Raw genomic sequence first — 25,995 nt, forward strand, 5'->3', positions numbered from 1 at the left:
GAAAAAGTGGCTACTGGGTACTCAGCAATTGATCCATCTGTTCTATGGAAACTTCAGGAAAGAAGAATGACTTCAACACCACAAGGGTCAGGAGAACTGAAGGCAGGACTCCAGAGCACCTGACACACAGTATGGCCAGTACATTTTTAAGTGTAGCTTGTGTTACAGGTCAAGCAGATCAGAATGTCCAGCAGCCACGCATGGCATGTGAGAGTGCAACACACAGGGCCTCAGACTCGATGCCCATACCAAAGACTGAAGACTGTCAAACAGCTCATGAGTCCCGACATCTTGACTTGGCCACATTTGGTTGTCCTTTAAAAAGGTGATCTCACCTCTTTGGTGGGGGTTTGCTCTTTGTTTTTGTGTTTTAACATGACTACTGAAGACAAAGTTGCTCAAACCCCATTCTAATTAGATGGTGCTGGCCTACACGTGGAGAGCTTGGCCTAGTTTTACCCCAGGGCTGCCGGGGAAGGCTGCATGAACCTAGGTGTGCCCACCCTGGACCTCCACAGCAGGGATGACACCAGGACCCTCGAGGAGTCCTCACAAAGGGAGGTGCACTGATGTACAAAGCAGGCTTGCCTGTCAGTGCAATTGCTGACTCAGGACAAGTTTCAACTCCCGTTCCATTTGCTTGTCCATATGCAATTACTTACTTCAATAATCCTCTAAAGCAACTGTCCAAACAGGAAAAAGGTGAAGCTGGCAATTAGCAGAAGTTGTCACTTCCAAATAACAAAACACATCACCACGTCCTGCCATCAGAATCTTTTTCTAATTACTGTGAACATCAGTCTTACAAACGTATGCAAACCTCACTAAAACCAGGCATTAAGTGGTTCTATGCTACTGCAAAGACAGATGTACAGGAACAGTCTGAGCAATTTATTAACAACTGCAGATTAAGTGACTTTAAATTAGTATTGGTATACAATAATTTAAGGAAATAATGGACTAGCAGATTGTTGGTAACTTGGTGACAACAGTGAAGATCCAAGACACTAACAAGAAAAAAGTTTCCATCGCCATTGGGTCATCTCTATAAAAACTATGCCCTGTCCCCACATGGGCTTGGCAGAACTCCGCTCTTATCTTTCACTAACAGCTACCTCAGCACTTCCCCTGCCTCACAGCTACATATCTTCCCTTCCCCACCTATCCCTCGATGCTCTGGCTTCTACCCATCCTCCTGTCACTCGCTTTTTTATCACGTGATCAGATAACGTAACTCAGAAGCTCTACATCAGCATTACTCAGACATGTGCTGGAACTGTGTGGGTGCGATGCTGGTTTGTGCACAACTTTCTCAGACGGAAGAGCAGGGCAGAGCACCCTTGGGGCAAAGCTAAGAAATGCCATTTCTGTCCCTCTGCTTTTTACCATGCCAGCCAACAGGAGCTGGGACCCTCCTCCTAGCACTCCACATCTTGGCAAGTCGTGAGGGAGTCTCAGGCAAGGAGAGCAACACCTCCGGCATAGTGACCGCAGGCTAGCTGCCCTTTTGCCTCAAAGCATTCTCCACTTGAATGTGACATCAGGGCTCCTCTCAGAAACACCATCCCGGGTAAGTGTGAGGAAGCTGAGCAGCCAGTCAAGGGTACAGGCATAGTAACAGGCCTCCCGCCATCAGAGATGAGACGTGTCTGACAAGCCAGAGTGGGCAAGGTGTACAGGCTGCTCTGCTGCCGGCCCCAGGGCCCCTAGGAGAGGAACACACCTCTACCAATTTTCCCACGCCCCAACACACTGGGCTGCCCTTACCTGCCCTGGACTCTCAGGTAGCCACTCAACACACCAGATTCCCTAACCATGCATGGAAAATCACTCTCCCCTCAGCACTCACAGGGCCTAAGCTTCACATCGCTGTCCACAACAGCCTACTGCATGCAAACGTGCGTGTACGCGGATTGTGTGCACATCTGCTGTTCTCCAAACACCTTGTACCACTGCTTAAGGACAGTGATTTAACTGCATAAATAATGTGATTTTTAGTAACTGTGGTGACTTTTTATGAAGTATTCCCAAGTGGCTTAGAAACTGCAATGGTTTTTCTTACCTCCCTGTTTTAAGACTTATTTTGGTACAGCACTGACCACTAGGAATTAAGACTATTAATCTCAATCGAACACTCTGGAAAAATACGTTTAGTGTCCTAAAAGTACAAAACTCAAGACAGAACACCCTAAACTAAAACTCACTTACAGTTTACAAGTACATATAGTAAGATGTATTTCAATGCAGACCAAGCACACGTTGTGTTTTGTTTTGGTTTTGGTGGGACTGGGGTTTGAGCTGGGCTTTCTTAAGCATTGTAAGAACGCAGCAATGCTAAGGTTAAGCGTGTCGATGTTAGTGAGAGTCTTTATGGTAAGCCTCCTTTAATGTTTACTTTTACTTCAAATAAGCTAAGCTGTTGGGGGGCTGGCCAGCTGATCCCTTTTGACTGACAGCTGTCAGACCTCTTCAGTGTGCTCAGCTGTCTTGGGTGCAGGGCTGTCAGCAGAGCAGCCCTTTTGGTAACCGGCTGGACTATCATTATGGCAACCAACTGCTTTGACACAGACACCTTCCAGCTGCAAGGAACATGTTAGCCTGGGCTGCTGGCCACAGCTTCTGCTTCAGGAGGCCTTCTCTAGGCAGGATTGCTCCAGACAACCTGCACCAGCTTTGGAAGACTTCTCTCCAGGCCAGCCAAGTCTCAGTGAACTCGAGGCAACCCTGTCCTCGTCCTGCAGTTGTTCTCACTCAGGCCAGAGGGGGCACTTTCCTTGGTAACTGGGGCAATTCGATGTCTGTGACTGGTCCTTATGCAAGCTGGGGACTGTTGAAAGGGAAGCTAGGCTGCAATTTGAGCAAATTACAGTCCTACACTGGTGCCACACACATGCCACAACCCCTCCTGGCTTTATAACCAAGCTGTTTGGCTCACTTTTTGGGTCAGCAAGGAGACACCTCCTGTGCTACCTCCTGGTGTTACAACATTTAGTCCTACCTGTGATTTTACCACAGGAAGAGCGGGCTGAGCAGGTGACGGCAGTGGCAGTAGGGGCAGAAGCTGGGGGATTCTGAGACTACAGAAGGGAAGACGCTGTGCAGAGCCAAAGATGACAGCCTACTTACTGCCAGAGTCAGTGAGCAGCCAGGCCCAAGGGGACACAGGGCTTGAGAGCTCTAAGCTGCTCCTGCTAGTTGATGCACGTCCAGATGCCAAAGACTTGAGTTACTTTAAAATATTGATCTGGAGAAGCACTCATGATTTAGTAAGTGAGAGGATGAAGGATATATTTACCATATACTGGGGGAAAGGACTTATAGAACATCTGAACAGCAGCATAAATCCAGAGACTGTCTGGGAAAGCAGGTACAGAAAAAGCCTGAAAAAGCACGTGTGCCCTCCCTCCACATGCTCTGACTAGGGTGCTTCCACATTTTTAATGAAGTTTTTACTGATAAATAACAACATGGTGCTTCGATATCCGTATGCACTGTGGACTGGCTCAGTCAAGGTATTTAACATATGGACTACCTCACATACCTGTTTGTGTGGTAAGGAGACCTTAAAACCTACTCTCCACCAATTTTCAAAGACACACAGCATTGCTCTCAGCTGTAGTCCCCAAAACGTGCGATAGATCTTTAGAACCTAGTCCTCCTGTTTATCCAGGACTGTGTGGCTTTGATCAGCATCAGTTCATGTCTTTCATGAGTAATAATTCACTACGGATGCTTTCAGTTACTTTTGTTTTTAATTTTTTCCAAAACAAACATTCATTACTTATATAATAATATTTTAAAATATAAAAATAATTATTATTTTTAAATAAGAATTAAAAGCACTTAAGGCCAGGTATGGTGGCACATGCCTATAATCCCAGCACTTGGGAGGCTTAGTTCAAGACCAGCCTGGGCTACAGAGCAAGATCCTGTCTGAAAAAAACAAAAAAGGACCTATAAAAACAGGATACAGGGCTGGCAGAGTAGCTCAAGCAATAAGAGCACATGCCTAGCAAGCATGAGATCCCGAGTTCAGACTCTAGTGCTGCAAAAACAAAACCAGGATGCAAAGCTATGTACAAGGTATGAACCCAATTTTTAGGTCCTAAATTTTATACATGCAATTTAAACACTGTTTGTTTTTTCTTAGGAAGTAATACCAAAGAGTGATCAGTAATTCTCTCAGAATTAGAAGTGACTTTTATTTTCTACTTTTCACACTTTGAATTTCCCAGTAATAATCAGCAGTAAGTAGGGAAGGAGAAGCCGCCTACATTTCAAACTAAGCCCCTCACCCAACAAGGTCGCTGTATGGTCCTTAGAGCCACTGCTCCCAAGACTACCAAGTCTCAAGACTCTGTCCGAGAGCTGTCAGGGCCCGACACTGCTCAGGCATCATGAATTTCTTCTCCTCCCCCAGGTGCCTGTGAGTCAGGGGATCCAGGAGCCGAGCCAGAAGACTTGCCAACAGTTACTTGTGGCCACTTCTGAATTCTGTAAAAAGGGAGCGGGGAGACGGGGATCTCAGCAGCCAGTGTGGACATGGTAGGCCTTGGAATGCACTGCGTGTTAAAACGCCTCTACTCTAGAGGTCTGACAATGAGGTGGAGACTACTTGAGAACAATTTAGTGATGATTACGAGCCTTTGAAATCTCCATCCAATCCCCCTGGCACTTCAACAACAGTTAACACAACGTATGCAAGATGATTACCTCTTCCTTCTCGTGCAGCATGATGTGGGCTTTGAGGCTGGCCACTCTGGAGAACTTCTTGTGGCACACGGGGCAGGTGGGGTCCTCCCCATTGTGGGTGCACTTGTGAAGCGTCAGGTTGAACTCAACGTTAAAGGTTTGTGGGCACTGATCACATCGATGTGGCTATGACAAAAAAATGAAGAAGCCAGTGAGGTACAGTCCTTCCACAGACACATGTCCACAATCCACGTGATCAGCAAGCACTCCTCTAAAAAAGAATCCAGGCATGAGTCTGCATACCCGAAAGGGTCACAGTAAAGCTGCTGATGGAATTTCTCAAAGAATGATAAGGGGGAGAAATGGCCCAAACAATGTATGCACATATGAATAAATGAATAAAAAAAAAAAAAGCAAGCAAAAATTTTTTTAAAAAATGAATGATAAGGACACCACCAATGCAAAAGAGATTCTTAAATCTTTTCTGTGTTTTGAAACAGGGTTTCATACTCCATGCAGCCCAGGCTAGCCTCAAAATCATGATCCTCCTGCTGCCTCGACCTTGAAGAGTGCTGGGATTACAGGTGTGCACCCCCATGCTCAGCTCAGAAAATATTTCTGATATGAAGTACTGCATACAAATGTATCAGGTTACACTCTCCATAGAAACAGATTGAGAAGTTTCAACCCCTTAAGCTAGACTTTTTCTATTTCTGACCAACTCACTGTTATAAACAAAATCACTTTAAGCAAAATAAGCAACCATACAAATTTTTACTGGATTCCAACAAAGTTGCTTCTCTAAAATTTCTTCTAAATGAAAGACATCTTGTACTTACTTGTAAAAAATAAGAAATCATGGTGTTTGTCTCACCCTTCAGAAGGTGACTTGGGAAGCTGCCTCCTATCAGCACAGGCATGGCTGCATGTGTGTGAAGCCTGGAATGTCACTCCCTGTTCTCCAGGGAGGAGACCTGCTATTTTCTGGTCTCCAGTGGCTCACCAGCTTACAAACGTCAGCAATTATTTTTTAATTGTATTTTTAACTGCCACCTTCCCTCTTTCAGGCAAATCATTCCAGCACTAAAAATCTTAACATATCTACAAGGGACCCATAAAAAAGTATCAAATCTCTGTTTAAGAGGGTATAGGGCTGGGGGTGTGACTCCACACACAGGCCATGGGGCCAATCCCCACCACCAAAAGAAGAAAAAACACAGTTTTGCTCCCTGATGAAACATGACCTAAAATACTAGAATGCCATACAAGACCACTTGAGGGCGAACTCCCTGCTGGCAAAAATACTTCAAAATACACCACGCCCGGCTCGGTCACAGAGGAAATGGGCTACTGAAAAAAATCCTATTTTTCAACTATTTCTTTGCCCACTCATAAATAACTTGAATACTCCACTCACATCTCAAGAAGATGCCAAGACGTTCCTATCAGAGAAGGTGTTCACATGACGTGATGTGTACAACACAGGGCATCACAGAAGGCGTTCATGCGATGTGATGTCATACGACACAGGACATCACAGAAGATGTTCACGTGACGTGATGTCGTACAACACAGGACAGGAGTGGTAAGGAGATCTCTGCTTTTACATGGTTTTTATAATACCTCCAGTTTCAGTGCTGCATTCCCCGCGGTCCTTCTGGAAAAACATACCTTGTCATTCAGCTCATGATCCCTCATGTGGCGTTGGAACTGGGACTCTTTTGGAAAAGACAGCAGACAGATTTCACATTTGTGGAAGTTGGGAACGGGACAGTCATCGTCAAGGTTCTCCACGTCCAAAGCTAAAGCTCCACCTGTAAGATTGCACAAGGGCAGTCTCATTACAGAAACAAAGCTAAATTATTTGGCTTTTGGTTAAATACCAATTTATGTCAAATTAGTTGTTTTTTATTTTTTGAGAAAAGATCTCGCTGTGCAGGGCAAGCTGGCCTCAAACTGGCAATCCTCTCACCCCACCTCCCAAGTTCTGGGATCACCAGCTTTTAGATGAACTTGAAAATATGTTGAATTTGGAAATGATAAATGTTGGGATCACTGATGTATGGCTCAGAGAATTCTAGATACTCACGGGTAGGAATTCTGAAAACCTGAACCAGTTTCCTGAGGCCTAACAGATAGACAAACACACACACACAACCCAAAGCCCAAAGGAGGCCCTTAACCTCTGCTGACTTAGTCTCATCTCAGTCACTACAACCAGAGGCTTCTCAGTTCTAAAACTCCACACAGCTTCATAAACCCTCAGTCAGCTCAAGTGCATAGAAGCAGAAAGCCTCCAAATGCTAATTTGCTGATTAATCTGTCTGTGAAAACTACTACAAACAAGTCAAATAGAAAAACCTTCTTCTCTCAGAGTAACCTGTTAGGAAGATGGGACTGTGATGCCTTGGCCAATCCTGTTGCACGAAGGGCTCCTGTGAACCCATTCAGGAAAAAGGCTATGGACTTAAACGCATTTTCAAATCAGAATAAATGACAAAAAGGCACCACAGAGCAACCATGAAATTCGTCAAGAATGGCAGAGACATGTCCTGAATGAAACTCATTCTTTAAAATAAGTCTTTATGGTATGACCTATACTGCACCTGCACTGTATGAGGACTAGAAAGAAGTCATAGCAACTCTGTATCAAATCTGATCCCAAAACCTCAGACCTGAGAAATCTAAGACAAAGGTGGGCACTGAGCTGAAGCCCCAAAGAGCTCAAGAGAGGCTTGACCTTCAGAGACATGGTGACCAGGGCACTGGGCACTTCGGTTGGAGAAAACAGCCTGCCGGCCCAGTGTGTGCCATGTTGTGCCTTGGGCACAATCCGCCTGGTGGCAAGGATTGTGAAAGTCCAAGGATCTGTGGTGAGTAGAAGGAAGGATGGCAGACAGGCAGAGGACAGCAACAAGTCAAACACCCTTTGTTAGAGCTTCAGAAAAAGGGCAATTTCTAGTTATGAGAAATACTAATATAATTCAAAACACTGCAACTTCATACATTAAAAAAAAGAGCCAGGCATAATCGTATAGGGCCTGTAATCTAAGCACTCAGAAAGCTGAAACAAGAGGGTCTTGAGTTCCATGCCAGCCCAGGCTACTCAGTAAGACCCTGTCTCAAAAACATAAACAAAAGTCTACTGAGGAAAAGAAATGCGTATTTTTTATTCCACTTAACTATACCCACAAAAACCAAACTTTCACAATATCTACCCTAAACTAATAGTGAAAATGTTTATGGTTCTCAAATAAAATGTTTAATGATGTTTGTCATTCCATCTGCAAGAGTTTGTAGTAAATACAGTAAGAAATAAGACTAGGGGCTGGAGGAGAGGCTTAAGAGGTAGAGCACCTGCCAAGCAAGGGGGAAGCCCGGAGTTCAAACCCCAGTACTAAAAAAAAAAGAAGAAGAAGAAGAAGACCAGGAAGGTACAAGTAAAATCTGTATTGAAAATTGTGTTTTAAGAGCACTAGCATTTTAACTAAAGGTTGAATACGGCAATGAGAGAGGCCCTCAATTCAACTTCAGGATGCAGAACATAAAACAAATTTTCACAGCCTTTATGTTTCTTTAAGTGTTACCAAAAATGAAGAGAGACTTAACTACAATCAACAGATCAAATTTTAGGAGTCAACGTGAGACAATCCGCTTAAGTGTGAAAAATGCACTTGTTTTGCCTATAAATTACAAACGCTCCAGAAAAGGTGTATCTTAAGAAGCAAGACCTGCCTGCTTTAACAAGCCTTAAAACACACTGTGATGCTTTCAGTACGAACTTTCTTCCACACAGAGATAACACAACATGAATTTGGTACAAAGACAGATTTATTACTAGCGTGTGACTGAGAAGACAAGGCAAAGGGTTGCAGTTTCCACACTAAGCTTTGCTTCTGTGGGCACAGCCACTCTCCTAGCAGAGAGGCCTTCATCCAGGACTGGGGGCCTGTGTTGTGCTGGGGGCTGAACTCAGGGCCTGCCCTTGCTTGGCCCTCTCAATCTAACCCATCATACTTTAACAGCAGAGATATGTCTACGTTACTCTCTTACACAAATGCCTCTATGCCACAATACCAAGTTCCAACCAAAGCTGATATAGTCATAGCACACCAGGGATTTAACACAGATTTGCGCCCATGACAAACTCTTAAGCATTGTGCACTTAAGACCTCAGTTACTCATAAATCCTGAGATTCTGTTTGTTTGTTTGTCTGGGCAGGACTGGACTGTACCACTTGAGCCACACCTCCAGTCCACTTGGCTCTGATTATTTTGGAGATGGGATCTCATGAACTATTTGCCCAGGCTGACTCTGAACTGCAATCCTCCTGATCTCTGCCTCCCAAATAGCTAGGATTACAGGCGTCAGCCACTGGCACCCGGCTGAAGTATTTTTAATACTAAAATGAGACGTGTCAGTTTCTGTTTCTATAGTAACCGAGCTAATCTCTAATTTATCCATTTTTATTTTCATGATATGAATAAAAATCTTTCTAAAGTACAGCCAGCCTTCCTATCTCTGCTGTCAATCACAGGACACCAGACAGGTGCCCTTTCCCAGCATTCCTGCCTTTCTCCATGATGCCAGCACTGGCTCTTTACCAAGGTGCTCATTCTCCAAGAAGGTCCCTGGAGGGGTCACAGTCACCGCCCGCACTTCACATTGCTGCTACTTCAGATGATCTCTAGCACTCCTCTTCTTGCTTATTTTTAACTCCTTTGTACTTTTTCTCCCATTTCTGCTGTTCTTCCCACACTGGTCAGCGTTGGGTTTTAACACAGCTGGGCTTCATCAGGAAACTAACTGCTGGGCCCGTGAACCCTTTCCACATCTTCACTGCATTCCAAGGACTTCATCACCCAGCACAAAGGCGTGCCTAACAAACTCTTGCTAAGTACCTGGATAGACAAAGCTACTGGTTTAGTTCAGCCTCTTCCGAGCCTCTACTGACGGCCCCAAGACCAGTCCACCCAGCTCCTGCGTTAGCTGGTATCCAGGCCCGCCATCCCTGTCACCTGTCTTACACTTAACCATCCCAGGCTGTTGTCTATCTGCTCCCTATTCGGATCTGGAATGCACACCTTTGCCTCTGGTTGCCATGGGAGCCAGCTGAAGCCTTCCCCCTTAAGTTCTTGGTGGACCCTCCTAAGCCAAATACTAAGTGGGCTCATAGCCCCAGCCCTAAACACTCTTTCCTCCAGAAAGGAGCGTTTTCCTGCCACCCGCAAAGCGCCTCCACCTGGAGGATGGGGGACCCCTGCACACGGGAATGTGCCTATTACCCACTCAAATACCTACTCCTAAGTAGATGCCCATGTGGGAATGACATGCATTCAGTAGAAAGAGCAGGGTGTTGTGGATTTTGTCATTTCTGCAGGGGAGGGAAGTGTGCAGGAAACAGCGTCCACTGCCTGACTAAAAGGCCATTATCTGTCTGACTGGGGCTGGGAGACGGGAGCAATATAATTACTCTGGCTTCGTTTTGAACCATGATGGCATATTACCTATTCCAAAAGAGCTTTAAGGAAAAAAGTGTAATTCATTTGGAGGAAAAAGGTGACTTACACAGCTCCTGCCCTTGCTGTATAGCTAAGGAAACTAAGACCCCAGGGAAAATATGCCACTTGTGAAAGCCTCACAGTTAACAGCAGCAGAAGCAGGACTAATTTTCAATTAAGAACCCAAGGCTTGCTCCAAATTAATTACTTCCTCTCCTCTTAAAGTAATGGCTTAACAGATGAGACCCCAGTTTCTACTATGTGCCTAGGTAGGAAGACAGCAGATAAACCTCGATTTTACCAGCAACATTTTATGCCAAACTATAAGCCTTTCAGCATAAAATATACTCAGAACCAAGTCACTGTACCTCAGCTGTTAAAAGCATGAGCAGTTTTAGCAAAATAAGTATGTTCTAAAAAACTGCCTTACACCATGATAAATGACATGAAATGTACCTGTGACACTGTGACACACAGCTAAAGAGAAACACTGTTCACAAACACATTCCTCTGAACCTACCAGTATCAGTTCACTCTGATTCTCACAGCATCAACTTCCAGGAATGGAAAAGGGAGGCCAGGAAACCAGGAAGAGGCTTACCTTGATGCAGGTGTGACACAGGTACACCTGTGTCTGTGTAAAGACTGCCCTTCCATGCCTACTTTACTACCTGCAAAGGAAAGACTGTAAACTAGGGATGGACATTCAGGTACCACATTGCATTATCCAAATTTAACAACACTACAGTCTGTGAAGTGTCTACAGCCACTTTCTAGCTAGAACCCAGAATTCTAGAATCCAGATCAGAAAGTAACAAGGCCTCTGTACAATGGTCCAGGCGTGTACTGCGGCATATCATGCTTCCTTTGATGATCTAAAAACTGACTGTGCTTACAATCATTTCTGGTTCTACTCACTGCCATTAGTCTATTTCTTGTCTCTAGCACTGACACAACAACCACACTTACCCTCTGAGTACAAGAGTTAAAGCACTCCACCGAGCTCCGACCCCACTGTCTTATAATAAAACGCTGTTTTGAAAAAACCGAGATGACCTGACTGAAATATGTGTACGTGTCACAGATAGGAGGACAGGGATGAGCCCAGGACTTGAGCCAGAAGACTGGACAATGTCTAAGCGTCCTGTAAGTAACCGGCCTGCCAAGTTACTAACTGGAGGTCTGTCAAACCAAATAATCTCTCTCCCAGCCTGACTGTCACCCAAAGAGGACGTAACCTCTGTCTACCTTACAGGGTTATTGTGATGGTCCAAGCTATAGTACATGCGTGAAGCTAGTTTTCAATGCTTTTTAAAGTGTTGAGGGCACACCTACTGGGATGGTTACAATTAAAAAGCCAAACAATACAGAGCACTGACGAGGACATGGAGCCACCAGAAACCTCAAGCACAGCTAGGCAGAGTGACAACCACCACAACCACACTGAAAAACTCTCTGGCACCATTATCCAACGGTGACTACATGCAGACCTTTCAATCTAGCCATCTTACTCCTACAGACCTGCATGTATCTGTGCGCACACTAAGAAGCACATTTAAAGTATTCCTAGTAGCTCTGCTGCTAACAGCCAGCAGCAGTAAATACACGGGGAGGCTCACACAAAGAATTAACAGTGCAATTCCATCCGAAACACAGATGAACCTTACACATTCACCCAAAGGAAGCCCAAAGACATCGGTGGCTCACGCCTATAATCCTAACTGCTGGGGAGGCAGCGATCCGGAGGACCAAGGTTCAAGGCCAGCCCAGGCAAACAGTATGTGAGACCTCTCTCAAAAAGACCCAACATAAAAAAAGGGCTGGTGGAGTAACTTAAGTGGTAGAGCACTTGCCTAGCAAGTGTGAGGTCCTGAGTTCAAACTCCAGTACTAAGAAGAAAAAAAAAAGACATTCTGTATGGTTTCACTTGATTTTTTCAAATTTTTTTTATTTTTCATTGATCATACATTAATAATACAAGGGAATTTTTAGGGGTTTTTTGGTGGGACTGGGGTTTGAACTCAGGGATTCACACTGGCAAAGCAGGGACTCGCAAAGCAGGCCCTCTACTACTTGAGCCATTGCTCTGGTTATTTTGGAGATGAGGTCCCATGAATTATTTGCCTGAGCTAGCCTGGACCTGGGATCCTCCCTATCTGTTTCCCAAGTAGCTAGGATTACACAGCGTGCCACCATGCCCAGCTTCAAAGGGATTTCATTGGAATAATTCTGCATATGCGCACGTTTGATTTCGTTTTAATAAGACAGTCAACAAACAGGCAGAACTAATATACGCTGTTGAAGTCAGAACAGTGGCAGTCTGATGAGGCATTGCTGGGATGGGGCACAGTAAGTGGAGACTTCTAGGAGACTGGTACCATCCTACTTCTAAGTCTGGGCGCTGACTGCGTGAGTGAGTTCTCTGACAATGTGTTGAGCCCACCGCAACTACTGCTCTTCTCTGCATGTTCACGTCAACACAGTGTAAGCCCAGAGCCAAAATGTCCACCTTCTTTTCTATTCCGTCTTTTCCTCCAGATAGAGGGTCAACTAACCACGGCCAAGTCTTTCTGCCACATAAAGTCCCAGTGACACACAGCCACCTTCACTGGCTCCTCCTGCTCACAGCAGCTTTCAAATTACAGCAGCAAATTTGCATGGTTACAAGACCTTAAAAGCCACAGCACCTAAAGCCTTTGCATTGGGCCAACTCCTGCCCAAGGGTCAGACCAAGGTCATATCTGCTGGCCACCATGCCGCCTGCCCTAGAATCCTGTTCCCTGCTGTCCATGCTCCATTGCACTCCCCAGCACACTGACATCCAGACGGCTGGGACAGTGGAGGTGATGTATACCACACCGTACGTGTCTACTTACTCAGTGTCCTTCAAGTAGGTGGGAAGACTCCTAAAGGACTCCCCTAAATAATAATCTGCAGACAATTCCTACTGCCCAAAAGGCAGTTGTCTGTTTGCCACCACTGTGCCTGATCCCTCACACCACTCAAGTTTTCTAACCCATCGCTGAGTGCTCGCTGCCCAGATGTTCCAAGCTGAGAAATGCACAATGAACACGAAGGTCTTAGTTTGCTGCACAGGGATGCACGCTACAAATTCAAAACTGGATGGACACAGCACTTTCTAGGTTGCCACTAGCAACCGGTGAGGTGACTTTAAGCAGTATGAAAATAAGTAACTCAGGATTCTAATGGCTATGTGTTTAATATGTCTTGGTATAAACTGTAAGTGACACACCACCACAGTGCAGTGTTGGCATGAGAACAGACACACAGACCAGTGGGAACTGAAGCAGAAATAAACCTTCACACCCACCATCAGCGGACCTTTAACCAGTGCCAAGCCCATTCAACAAGGAAAGAAGAGTCAGCATCTTCAAAATGGCCTGAGGACAAGGGGAAGGCTACAAATAAAAGAATGAACTCAGATCCTCACCTCACACCGTACACAAAAACTACTCCAAATCAGATCAAGATTTCAATTTAGGAACTGAAACCATAAAACCCTTAGAAGAAAACAGAGAAGTGGGGCGGTGGGAGTCGGGGAGTTACATGCCTGTAATCGCCAGCATTTGGGAGGCTGAGGTAGGAGGACCAGAGGTTCAAGGGCAACCTTGGGCTACAAACACTTAGAGGCCAGCCTGAGCTACAAAGAAAAACCCTATCTCAGGAAAAAATAAATAAATATATATATACATACACACACACACACACACACACACACACACACACACGAGAAAATCTTATAATGGTTTCTTAAATATTATACCAAGAGCTATAAGAAAATCAAAGGAAAAAAGCCAGATAAACTGGATTTAATAAATTTTGTGTGTCAAAAAAACACTATCAAGAGAGCAAGAAGACTGAGCAGGGCCTGTTGGCACAACCACCTGTAACCTGGACTATTTGGGAGGCAGAGCAGAAGTATTGGCATTTCGAGGCACCCTATCTCAAAAACAAAATAAAAACAAAAGGGCTAGGGGAGTAGCTCAAAGGGTGAGGCCCTGGGTTCAATCCACAGTACGACAGAGAGAAAAAAAAAGTGAAAAGACTAGCTACAGAATGGGAGAAAACATATGCAACTCATAAATCTAATACAAGTTTAATATCCACAACATATAAAGAATTCTTATGATTCAGCACTAAAAAGACAAATGATCAAATTTTTAAAAATGAGCAAGAAGTTGAATAGACGTTTCTCCAAAGACATATAAATGTCAACAAATCCACAAAAAGATGCTGTAATGGTTTGGATTTGAAGTGTCCCCCAACAGGGTTATGTACTGAAGACTGGGCTCCCCAGCTGGGGGCGCTACTTTGGGAGGTTCTGGAAAGTTTAAGAGGCAGAGCCAAGCTGCAGGAAGTAGGTCACCGGAGGCGTGTCCTTGGGAGCTGTGTCTGATCCCTGACACCTCTGCCCTTTGGCAGCTTCCTGTCCTACATGAGGTGAGCACCCTCTACGGTATGCTCCCATAGTGGTGGTCTGCCTCACTCTCGAGGCCTGGGATGATGGAGCCAGGACCGTGGACCCTCAAGTGGTTTTGTCAAGCATTTTGTCACAGTGACAAAAAGTCTAACACAGATGCTCAACATCATTAATCATTAAGGAAATGCAAATCAAATCATAACTACTTCGCACTCGATAGGATAGCCAAAAATTAATAGCGGGAAAATACACTTCTCAAATACACCTGGAGCATTTACCAAATCTGACCACAGAACACGAGACAGGCCTCAGCAAACTTCAACTATTACAATCATGCAGGGTATGTTTTCTGACAGCAACACAATTAAACCAGGAGTTAGGTCTAGACAGTACTGAGGCCCTGAAGGCCTTAGTTTACAGAGTATTGTACCTTTTAGTACATGCTGTTAGATATTTAAACTGAACAGTTTCTAATACTTATCCATTTACAAATAAGTCTATTACATGTTGACATAAATACACACGCTCATGAAAAAGTATTTTTTCCAAAAAACAGTAAGAACCACCTTTTTCTCTCTTGGCAGTACTGGGGTTTGAACTCAGGACCTCAAGTTGGGCAGGCAAGCATTCCACAATGTGAGCGACACCTCTCAGCCTTCTTTGTTTTATTTCTCAGACAAGAGTCTAGCACTTTTGCCCAGTCTCAGACCACAAGCCTCCTACCTCTGACTCCAGAGTGGCTGGAATTCTACAAGTTCACCTCCATGCCTGGCCCAAGACCTTTCATTTTTACTGGTCTTTTTAATGTCTGGTGTAACAGAGTAACAGCTGGATTGTCCTCTCTGCCTGTGCATGCAGTGTGCCGCTTCTGACTGCAGTGTATGAAGCTAACGCATTCTCACAGGATGGTACACCACCGCGCTGGTCGGTGCAAAGGTGTCTGCATTTGTCCCATCACTGCAAATGTCACCCGAGTGAAAAAGCCGAACAATCTTGGTACCATTATAAAAGCACCTCCAGGAACCCCCAGGGGTCCACAAGCCAACACTTTGAGAGTCACTGTGGTGACTCCTGGTGTACAGGAGGTAAAGTTGCTTTTGAACAGGTCTAAGGAGGGCCACCCTGAAGCTGCAGCACTCAGATCCACGGAAGAGAACAGGAGGCGGTTTCTCAGCACAGGGAAAAGCAAAGACCCCAAACGAAAGTGGGAAGCAAGGCAAGGAGAGCTGGACTGTAGGTCATTGAGGGGCCTACTGGGCACAGGGTTTGTGTCAAAGGGTGAGGAGCCCACTCAACAGCTTTCATTTGGTGTGGCCCTCACTTACAGCTGGAAAGCTCAACCAGGCTAACCAGTGAGAACTTCAGGAGGGCAGGCCTAGTCCAGCCCAGTTAGGAGGCTCCACCTTAGAGACCAAAGGCTAGATCTCTAAGTGTGCAAACAGTGCTGGTGAAGAAGCTACAGGACTTAAGTTATGACAGGTCTTGGGAAATAACAGAAATTGACTTATTCTTAGGTTTGGGACTAGAAAACTCAGGTGGACAGTGATGCCATCTGCCGAGACAGGAATAAGGTCCCAGACTTTTGTTTTTCCAAGAAGGTCTTGGCATAAGACTTATTAACAAAATAAACACTGAACAAACAAGATCAGGGCCAATGTTGTGAGAGGCAACAGAACCACCAGCCATTGACAAAAATTCTGAACAATTATTTCCAACTCCAGCTCTACATACCTGCATTAAGACCCATCCAGCCCTGCTCCACAGCAGCCTGCAAGATGAGCACTTGCTTCTCAAGTTCCTCACCACCAGGCCCACATCATCTCCTAACCTACATGTCCACTGCAGTACACTGTAATGGGGCCCCGGACTCAGGACTCCTCCAGGAAATTCCAGCTTGCGGGTGAGCGCTGAGGCCACAGGCCTCATCTACCCAAGAAAGACCACCTCCACGTGTCTCTCCTGTGACACTGCCATGCGCAAGACAGACCGAGAATTCCTTTCTCCCCAGTTTTGGCCAAAACTGCAAATAAATTCACTTTTCCATTTTTGTGTTGTTCCATTTTCTCTCTTAGGTGGGCGAGCCGTGCCTTGTGGACCCAGAGCCAGGCCTGGAGGACTTAGGCCACACCACAGCAGTAACCTCTAGATTGGCATCCTGACCTAAGCTTACATTGATCCCACCTGTCATGTCACCCCTTCCTTCCCAAGCAAAGGCTGCAGAGGCCACATTGCACGGTCAGAGCTGACCTTGGGGCGCCTGGGTGCTCTCACCCCAAGGGCATCTGTCACTAACACAAAAACTCAAGCTGAGCGCCTACCCTCCCCACAGAAGACGGCGCCCTTGCACCCCTTCCCCACATTCTGCAAGGCTGGGACAGACCCAGCTCTCCAGCAGGACTCAATCCGAGGCTGCATCCCATCTCAAAAAAAGCCGTGCGTAAGTGGCTGCCTCAGTTTCCCCCTGTGCAACAACCCCTTCTCATCAAGCTGGAAGGGACGGGAATGGGGAGCAGCAATGCCACCCCTGGACCGGGGTCACTATCCCATGTTTGCCGACTGTAAAGCCATGTGCAAGTCTCCTCTTGGGGGAAACAAAACCCAAGTTACATTGCAGAAATTGAGGACGGCCGAGCACAAATTACTAAGGAAAACCCGTTTCCTGAGGCCCACTGAGTGCAGCCTGCGCGTACAACCGGCGCCCACTGTGTGCGCGCCCGGGTGCTCTCAGAAACCGAGTTCCGGCTCCCGGGATGGCCGTGGTGCCCACTGGGTGCACGCGCAGGACTCCCGGGGGCTCCCTCCCTCCCTCCCTCCGCGGCACCGGGCCGGGACCGGGGCTCGGCCCGAGGGGGGAGGGGCAGGGCGAGTGAGGAGGGGGCCGCGGGCTGGAGGGAGGGAGGAGGACGCGGGGCAGGAGGAGGAGGAGGCGGAGGCGGCCGCCGCCCTCGCCGCCGCCCCCGCGCCGCCGCTAACGCCGCCGCCGCCGCCGCGGCCCGGAAAGTAGGCCCAGCGCGGAAGGGCCCGGCCGCGGCGCCCGTATCCGTCCGCCCGCGCTGCGCCCAACCCGGCCAGTCGCCGCCGCCCGCCCGCCCTCCGCGCTGCTCCCGGCGCCCCCCGCGCCCATCCGGGGACTCGGCGGCCGCCGCGGGCCCTTACCGGAGTCGCCGCGCGCCGCACCGTCCCGGGGCTTCGGGGGGCGGCCCCGCGGCATCGTCTCGGCGGCCCACCCCTCACTCGCGTTCTCCCTCGGCGGGCGGCGCGCACGCGCGGCACGGGCACCGGCGGAGCGGGCGGGCGGCGGCGGCGGCGGCCGGACCCAGCCCGCCGGGCTCAGGGGGCGACGGCGCCCGGACGTGCGGGCGGCAGCGCTCGGACCGCGCCGGCCTCGGCGGGTTCCATGGCCCGCGGGCCGCGGCGGGGGCGTTGGGCGCGGGAGGTGGGGGCGGGGGCGTTGGGAGCCGTGCGCATGCGCGGCCCGCGGGCGGCGGCGGCGGCGGCGGCGGCGGAGTCACCTGGCCCGACCGGGCCCGCGTGTGGCCCGAGTGTGCCGAGGCCGTCGCGACCGTGCGAGCTGGAGGGGACGGGGTCCTCGAGTGCCCGCGGCGGCCAGCGTGTGCCGATCGGGCGCTTCCGGCTGTACGGTGCCACCCGCGGCCCCCGCCGGGCCGACCCCGGGGCGGACCTGGACGCGCGGCTTTGCACTCGCAGGTGCGTCGGCCGCGTGGACTCGGGCCAGCGACAGGCCAGGGGAAGGGGCATCCGAGGTGACCTGAGTGGCACCGCCTGCGAGCCACCCTCTGGGGGTCTCCGAGAGTCGGACCCCGGGGACGATCGGGCGCGGGAAGGACAGAAGTAGATGGCGTCTTGTCTTAGAGGTTTTACGTTCCGCCCGAAAACATAGGAAGACGGTGTGTAACTGAATCTCAGAAGACGGCCGAGATGGCTAAGAAAGGGAGGTCCAGGTCCAGGTCAGGAGGGGAGGAAGGCCACAGTCACCCAGGATCTCAGTTGTGCTGACAAGCTCGCTGGAAAACCGCACGTGCCCAAGCTGGCCTCAGATTCCTGCTCCTCCTGCCTCGGCCTCCCCAGAGCCGGGATTACAGGCAGGTACCAGCACACCGGGCAGGAATGCATACTTACCAGGAAACAAGGGGGTTACCTAACTAGACCTGCCAGCCAGTGAATGACATGATTATTTTATTAACCTCTGGTTTTGAGTAATGCTTTACAGGAAATGCCCCTAGTCCTTCCAGCAGTCCGTGAGGTGCCATTTTACAAGGGAAGAAGCTGAAGTAAAGAGGAATTAGGTAATTTGCTAAAGGCCAAATCCCAAGATTCAAAAATTAGAATCCCATGCTATTTCTAGCTGCAAGAAGCAGAAATCTCCTTCAAATTAGACAAAGTCTTACCCATGTGCTTTACTACTAAATAGGACACATAGGCTGAGAAGTTGGAGACAAATCATAAAAGTTCTGGATCCATGAACCAATTTGCATTATATGTGTGTGTGAATTGATGACCTAATTGTTCTGAGAATGAAGCAGTTTATCAAAATACAAGCACATGAGGATGAATAAGTAGATGGTGAAGTCATAATGAAGGAGAAAGGTAGAAAACCAAAGACAGTAAGTACCTGTAAACGAATTCACTAGTACCCTGTGTGGTACTAGAAAGTGAAATGAAGTTTGAACTCCAGGCCTGCGTAATGGTTTGCACGGCTCTCAGTCACTCGCACCATCAGGCCGCTCCTGTTTGGATAGTACCTGTTCTTAATGAGCACTGAGAATGCTTTCAGGTTAGTATGAAGTTAACTGTCTTGTGTATTTACTGCAGTTACCACAGTAAGGTCCCTTGGTAGGGTGTGGGTCTCTTCAGCTTTATCCTACCACCATTTCATAGATTTGTTTCTTCAGGACATCCTATAGTTAAAAAAAAAACTGTCTAATGCCAGAGCAAAATAAAAAGCAAGGGCCTCAGCAGTGCAGAGTGGGCAGCCTTACTGTGATCTGGTTGAAAACATAGTCTCATCTACAGCAGGTGTTTCTTGGACACAGGTGGTTGATTTGATTGGACCAGTGTCCAAAGAAAACTGCCACATGAGTCACTTCCCAGCATCCATCCTGTCTACACCCTCCTAGTGCTTGGTCTTCCTTTCAGCACTTCCCATCCTCCATTGCAGGCCCTACTTCTGCTCCGGTCCTCCTGTCTTGTCCCACAGCTAGTGAATACTTCAGAACCAAAAAGAAGGAAGATACCCGTGGTGCTTCTGGGCAACACACTTCATTTTGCTCCACAAGACTTGCCCATGTGTCGTTCATGGACCTGACAAGACACAGCCAGAGAAAGCACAGCCCAGATGTGTGGAGCTGAAACCAGGTGGAGCCCAATCTTGTCTTCTCATTTATGTGGGCCAGTGAGAAAGCTTGAAAAAAAATCCAATTTAAATTAATCTCTCTGTCTTTAACAACCAACCAGTACTAAATGACACCAAACATTAGAAGGGTTTCTCTGTTGTAATCAAAGGCATCTTTCCTAATGTGTCAGGCGTTTTTCCTGACTGTATCTCGTAGTTAGCTCACACTTAACCAGAATAAAGCAAGTGTGTTTACCCCACCCTTCCTGGTCCTTCAGCAAGGCCCCCCTGGAAGGTTGAGTAAGTGCCACAGGTTCCTCACGTCATAGCCATCCCACCTCTCCCCGAAGCTTAGGAGAGATTATACTTCAGTATAACGGGGATTCAGTAAGCTGCAGTATTTAAGGTGTACAGTTCGGTGCTGACACAGCGTACACTGAAACCATCACCACATGAAGAGGGGATGTCATGACTGTCCTCCCACCCCTGCACCAGGCGACCACTCATCTTTCTGTCACTGCAGATGGGTTTGAACTTCTAGCTTTGTTTCAGTGAAATGATAGCACATGCTGTGAAGAGGGGGAGGGGATGCCCCTTTCATTCAGCACAGTTGTCCATGAACAAAATGGCTTTCACTTTCCTTTTTGTGATGTCTGTTCTGGTGTCTGGATGATGTCAGCATCATGAAATAAGCTGGGGACACTATTTTGTAGTCTCTCCAAGAGTCTTCAGGATTGAAATCACATTTCTCTCACTACTTGGTAAGAGTCACTTCTGAAGGCACTTTATTGGCAATTTAAAATTACAGATTCAATATCAAAATAGTAGACCTCAGATTTTTCAAGATATGTTAGTGTTAGTATTTCCTAGTGATTTATTCATTGCATCTAAATTTTAAAATACGCTGGCATGGATTTTTTATATCCTTTTATGGCCTGTTTAATACAGCTATACAGATGTCCCCTTTTCATTCCTAGTGTTGGTAATTTGTGCCTTTGCCATGGTTAATTTTAGGTATTGACTAGATTAAGAAATCCTAAATCTGGCATGGTGGTACAGGCCCATATTCCCAGCTACTCTGGGAGGGAGAGGTAGGACTGTAGAGTGAAGGTCAGCCCTGGCAAGGGCAGAGACTCAGGAAAAAGGGATGGGGGTGTAGCTCTGATGCATCTCTTGCCTAGTGTGCTCAAGGCCCTGGCTTCAATCCCTAGTATCACACACACAAAAAAAAAAACCTGAGGGATTATTTTGGGGTGTGTCTGTGAGGGCATTTCCAGAGGAGATTATACTAGGTGGGATCCATGTGGGTGGACACCATGCAGTCTGCTGGGAGTCAGGGGTAAACAGAAGGCAAAGTGGTACCTTGCCCAGAGAGCTGGGACAGGAGTTCCTTGCCCAAAACATAACGAGACCATGCTTGCTAGCCCTTGGACTCCAGGGCTGAGACCAGCAGCCTCTCCCCTGGTTCTCAGGCTTTTAGCCTCTGACTTAGGGTTGCATCATTGGCTTCCCCAGTTCCAAGATACTGACTTGTACTGAGCCTCACCTCTAGCACCCTAGGAGCTCCAGCCTGCAGGCAGCCTGTCATGGGGTTTCTCAGCCATCATAGTGAGTCAGTCCCCTAATAAATGCATATACCAGGCCTGTGTCTCGGGAGAACCCAGACAGCCTTGTTGGGGACCATCAATTGTGTTAGTCTTCAAAGAACCCGTGCTAGCCTTTGTTGAAAATTTATATTGTCTGCGTGCTTTGTACATCATTAATTTTTTCCTTCTCCCTCTCTTCTTCCTTTCCTTTCTTCCTATCTACTTTCTTTAGATTTAATTTGCTGTTCTTTTTCTAATTAACTACAATAAATACTTAATTTTTGACCTTTTCCAAATTGTGCATTTAAGGCTATAGTTTCCTCTCTAAGCACAGCTTTGTCTGCACCCTCCCCCCCAAACACACACACACACAAATGGTATATTTAGTCTTTTTAATATACCATCTGGCTTTGTCCATTGTCTGCTGCTATAGACAATATAGAGACTGGGTTATTTACAGAGAAAAAAAATTTCTAGCATAGCTCTCAAGGCTGGGAAATCCAAAAGCATGGTGCTGGCATCTGGTGAGGGCCGTGCTGCCTCCTCATCCCATGGCCCAGGCAGAGGCAAGACAGGCTGACAGCAGGAGACCGAAGAGGAGCCAGACTCATTTTGGGGATGAAGTTTCCAACTCATGAGCTTTGGAGGACACATGCAAACCACAGAAGCATCCGTATCTTTATAATTTCTACTTTTGTGATACTATGATTCATAGGCTCTTCAGATGGGTATTTCTCTACTTACAATATGTGTAGCCTTTGTAATTATTGCTTGGTTGTGTCAAATTTGTTCATCCTGCTATAGTCAAGGATTTTTTTTTTTTTAGGTGATTCTGAGGTTTGAACTCGGGGCCTCATGCTTTCTAGACAGGTGCTCTACCACTTGAGCCACTCCACCAACCCCGTCCTACTATAAAAATCTTGTATCAGTGCAGATATGTTACATGTTATCTACTTGTTTTATCAATTACTCAGAAATGTCTTCACATCTATGTACTTGTCTATTTCTGCTTGGATTCTGTCACTTTTGTCTTTATCTATTTAGGAACTTTGTTATTAGGCGACTAGAAGTTAAACTTACTATACCCTGCCCCGGTACTGTTGTTGGATGTGGTCTGTGCTGAAAGCTTTGTTCCTGGGTGGCAGTGTGGGAGTGGTGGACCGGTGCCTAGTGGAAGGTCTGCATGCTCTTTTATACATTTTCCTCACTTGCTTTAGTATTAGTGATTTTTTAAAAATCAGCTTGGTATGTATATCTATTCCTTGGACCTTCAGTGGTACCCTTTAGATTACTACGTTTTTGATTTACAAACACCTAACATAAATCAGTATTTTTTCCTCCCAGACAATGTGAAAGCAACTGATTGGATGTGGCCCCCCAGGACACCTTGTTTGGTAAGACTGTGTTCTTTAGGGTTTCCACATACGTACACTACCCTGGCCTTTCATCCTTCTCTCATGTTTCTTTTCTACCCAAAGGACCTTTCAAATATTCCCTCTTCAGAGGTCTGTTGGTAATGAATGAATGATCTTTCGTTTGTTTGAAACTGTCTTATTTAACTTTCAATCAGCTTAACAAGATGAAAAAGTTCTGGAGATGGATCGTGGTAATGGTTGCACAACAATGTGACTTAATCCACTGACTGTACACTTCAAAAGTCTAAGTGGTAAATTTTATGTATATTATGCCATCATTTAAAAAGTCATGTAAGTAAAATGCAGTGTTTACAACCATGTTTCCTATAGGGCTGGTGTTACTTGGATCACTCTCAATTTTGATTTCTACCAAAGGAGCAGATCTTAAAATTAAATAATGCCGAGATTGTCCAACAGACAGTGTCCCCGCCTGCCGCCAAGGCCCCCCGTGATCTCTTGCCCGTTTTTAAGTCTGACTTTGTTTTAACAGTGCTGAGGATGGAAGCCAGGGCCTGCTGTATCCTAGCCACATGCTCTACACTGAGCCGCGTCCCAGCCCCACGTCTGCGTTTTTCATGGCAATATGCAGATGTCCCCTGCCCTGCAATGTAGAGAATGGGTGAAGAAGGTGAAGGTCTGAAGCCTAGTCACAGGCCCCAGAGTTAAATGACACTTTTACATAGCCGTTTAAATACCCATTCCCTACTCGGTCTTTTCCTCTCTGTCTGTCACATCGCAGCACTATTGCCTGTTCAGGTGCACATGAGAGCCAAGTGAAGGAGTGTGGTGGGAGGCGTTGCTGCAAGCTGAAGCAGCTGTCATCCCCACCCAGTCTCAGGGAGGAGCCCCAGCTCCTCACACAGCAGAGCTGGCGGTAGCTCAGGAGTCCTAGAGAAGAGTCCCATAAAGTGACAAGACTCATCAGAGTGAAGGAGAAACCTGGATCTGAGCAAGGAAGAGACAGAGTGGTAGGGCTCACAGTTCTGGCACAGGGGTCTGCGTTCACTTATTCTCCCTCAAGAGAGGCAGCTGCTGGACTGAGCTGGAAGCTGTGTTAGAAGGACCCCATCCAGGGTTCTAGAAGTTTCCACCCCTCCTTTACAATGTAGATTTCCTCAGACAAAGCTTCATCTTAGACACCTGGTAATGTCAGAGAAATTCTTAATTAATTAAAATCCCTGATTAATAAAAATCCCTGAGCTGGAAAATACTGTAATTATCACCATATGACAGTCTCCCATTCACTGCATAAAAGGAGTTGCATTCCAGAGAAGTTACTTGGTCCAAACACAGCAAAACAAAATAACAGCAACCACAAAAACAAGGTTTCCAGATGTACAGTGAAAAGTGCTAACTTTCCATGAACGTGCAAATTGAGTTCCGATAATACTGAAACACTATCATGTCGTCAGCATCTGAAGACACACGATATGTGACAGACAATGGTCAGACCAGAGAAACGCAGAACTCTGACCTACAGGACAGGCCTCATCTCCAACAGAGCACAGGGAGCCAGCCTGCCCATGCCAGCCTTGCAGGAAGCCAGGTGTGTCTCTATGACAATCCAGGAAGCCAAACGACAACTTTTGTGATGCTCAGCCCCAGTTGGCCAGGACGTGACCATTATCTGACAGCTTCCCTAATTTTTGATCATGTTTCTAACTCAGGACCAACCAGAGAAAGCCCAGTGTGTTCCCAAGCAGTCACCAAGGATGCCCAGCTTCTGACAAGACGCCTCCAGCCTGCCCAGGTCAACGCCACAGGGCACAGCTGCAGCCTCCCTTTTCTCCCCTGTGAGGCCTCCCCATGCTCCCTGCCGTCCAGTCTGTGCCAGAACCAAGTGAGGGCGGCCAACTCTCTTGCAAAACTCAGCTAAATTACCTTTGCTTCCTCACTGGGTTGATCTTTGTTTTATTTCCACACATAATAAAGGCAGAAAAAAGTGCCGTCTTTCATCCTTAACTCAGTCCTGAACAAACCTGCGCCACCTTAAACCACTCAGTGAGGGCGGAGTGGTGATGTCTGGGTGTGATGAGTTTAACATGTTCCATGGAATGTTACACCACTTCCACTGAATGGATAAGAAACCACCTGGATCTTGAGAAGCTTAGAGTTTGTGTGGAAAAGGTAGGGGTAGCGACCAGATATTCCCACACAAGGGAAAAGTAAGAGGAACAGAAGTGAGCATTGCGGGTCCCTTCCAGGATCTGAACAATCCAAAGGCCTGGGCTGAACTTGAGTACCAGCCAGGGGCAGAGGAGAAATGGAAGAGACCCTTTCAGCAGCAGAGGACTGGAGTTTGCACAAAGGTTTTGAAAATAAAGACCCCACCCCCCCTCGTGCAAATGGCAGCCTGGTGGTTGTAGCAGTAACTGCTTCTTTTTATTGTCCAAGGAAAATGCCTCAGGGTAATTCTATTTTAGTAACTTTTAAAGCCATGGAGTTAATGGAATGTATTATCCTTTAAAAAATCAAATGCCTTTAGATTGTCAAAATTTAGCAGCCACAGGGTTACTAAGTGTCTGTAAGCAAAATCACTATGGAAAACATTTCTCCTTTCATTCACCCAGACTTGATTGGCATGAGGCTGGAGGCTGGGACTAGTCTGTGCTCCTCTTGCACGCAAGAGGGGTTGATGCCTCTCTGTAGTGATGTGCTGGGTATCACATGACTGCTGGGAAAAGGATTCATCAGCTCACAACCAAAGCCAACCACGACCAACACAGCCACAGCTCCTCCCACAGAAACAGCCACAGCCCTTTCCATGTCTTGGAAAATGACCAGCTTCTCCATCCTGACACAGTCATCACAGGCTTCGCTCAGGCACCTGCTCCTATGGCCTGCACTGACCTGCTATGAAATCCTTTCAGCAAGAGGTCACTGTGTCTACTGCCCTAAATGCCTCAGTCTATCCATTAGTTTGTTCATTCAGTATCTTTATTATTCCTGACTACATCCAGCAATGTTTCAAGTGCTTGCTGCCTCAACCTCTCTTAGGTTTTAGAA

The 25,995-nt window shown here is 47.0% G+C and overlaps 1 protein-coding gene and 1 long non-coding RNA gene across 9 annotated transcripts in view; one reads left to right on the forward strand and one right to left on the reverse strand.

The window, feature by feature from the left end:
* The window catches only part of Znf236 (zinc finger protein 236), an 85,723-nt gene extending 67,832 nt beyond the window's left edge, over nt 1-17,891 (reverse strand). Inside the window, exons 1-3 of one of the 4 annotated variants that reach the window (XM_074069612.1) lie at nt 17,792-17,891; nt 6,364-6,506; nt 4,714-4,878 (exon numbers count right to left, since the gene is read on the reverse strand). In XM_074069612.1, coding sequence (XP_073925713.1) covers nt 4,714-4,878; nt 6,364-6,506; nt 17,792-17,846 — 363 coding nt within the window. In that variant the 5' untranslated portion in view covers nt 17,847-17,891. Of the gene's footprint in view, nt 1-4,713; nt 4,879-6,363; nt 6,507-9,297; nt 15,179-15,201; nt 17,425-17,791 lie in introns of those variants that run through there. The other 3 variants (XM_074069615.1, XM_074069614.1, XM_074069613.1) reach the window with 3 other exon arrangements.
* A 245-nt stretch (nt 17,892-18,136) lies between these two features.
* Nucleotides 18,137-24,933, forward strand: LOC141422439 (uncharacterized). Of its 5 annotated transcripts, none has more exons than XR_012446965.1 (3): nt 18,137-18,343; nt 18,537-24,535; nt 24,657-24,933. It is a non-coding gene; the product is annotated as an uncharacterized lncRNA (long non-coding RNA). The 5 variants fall into 5 exon arrangements; XR_012446964.1 differs by lacking the exon at nt 18,137-18,343 and having other exon boundaries at nt 18,350-23,240; nt 23,320-24,535; XR_012446966.1 differs by lacking the exon at nt 18,137-18,343 and having other exon boundaries at nt 18,350-22,968; nt 23,145-24,535.
* The last annotated feature ends 1,062 nt before the right edge of the window (nt 24,934-25,995 follow it).

This window comes from Castor canadensis, chromosome 4, assembly GCF_047511655.1.
Source record: "Castor canadensis chromosome 4, mCasCan1.hap1v2, whole genome shotgun sequence".
NCBI classification, from domain to species: domain Eukaryota; kingdom Metazoa; phylum Chordata; class Mammalia; order Rodentia; family Castoridae; genus Castor; species Castor canadensis.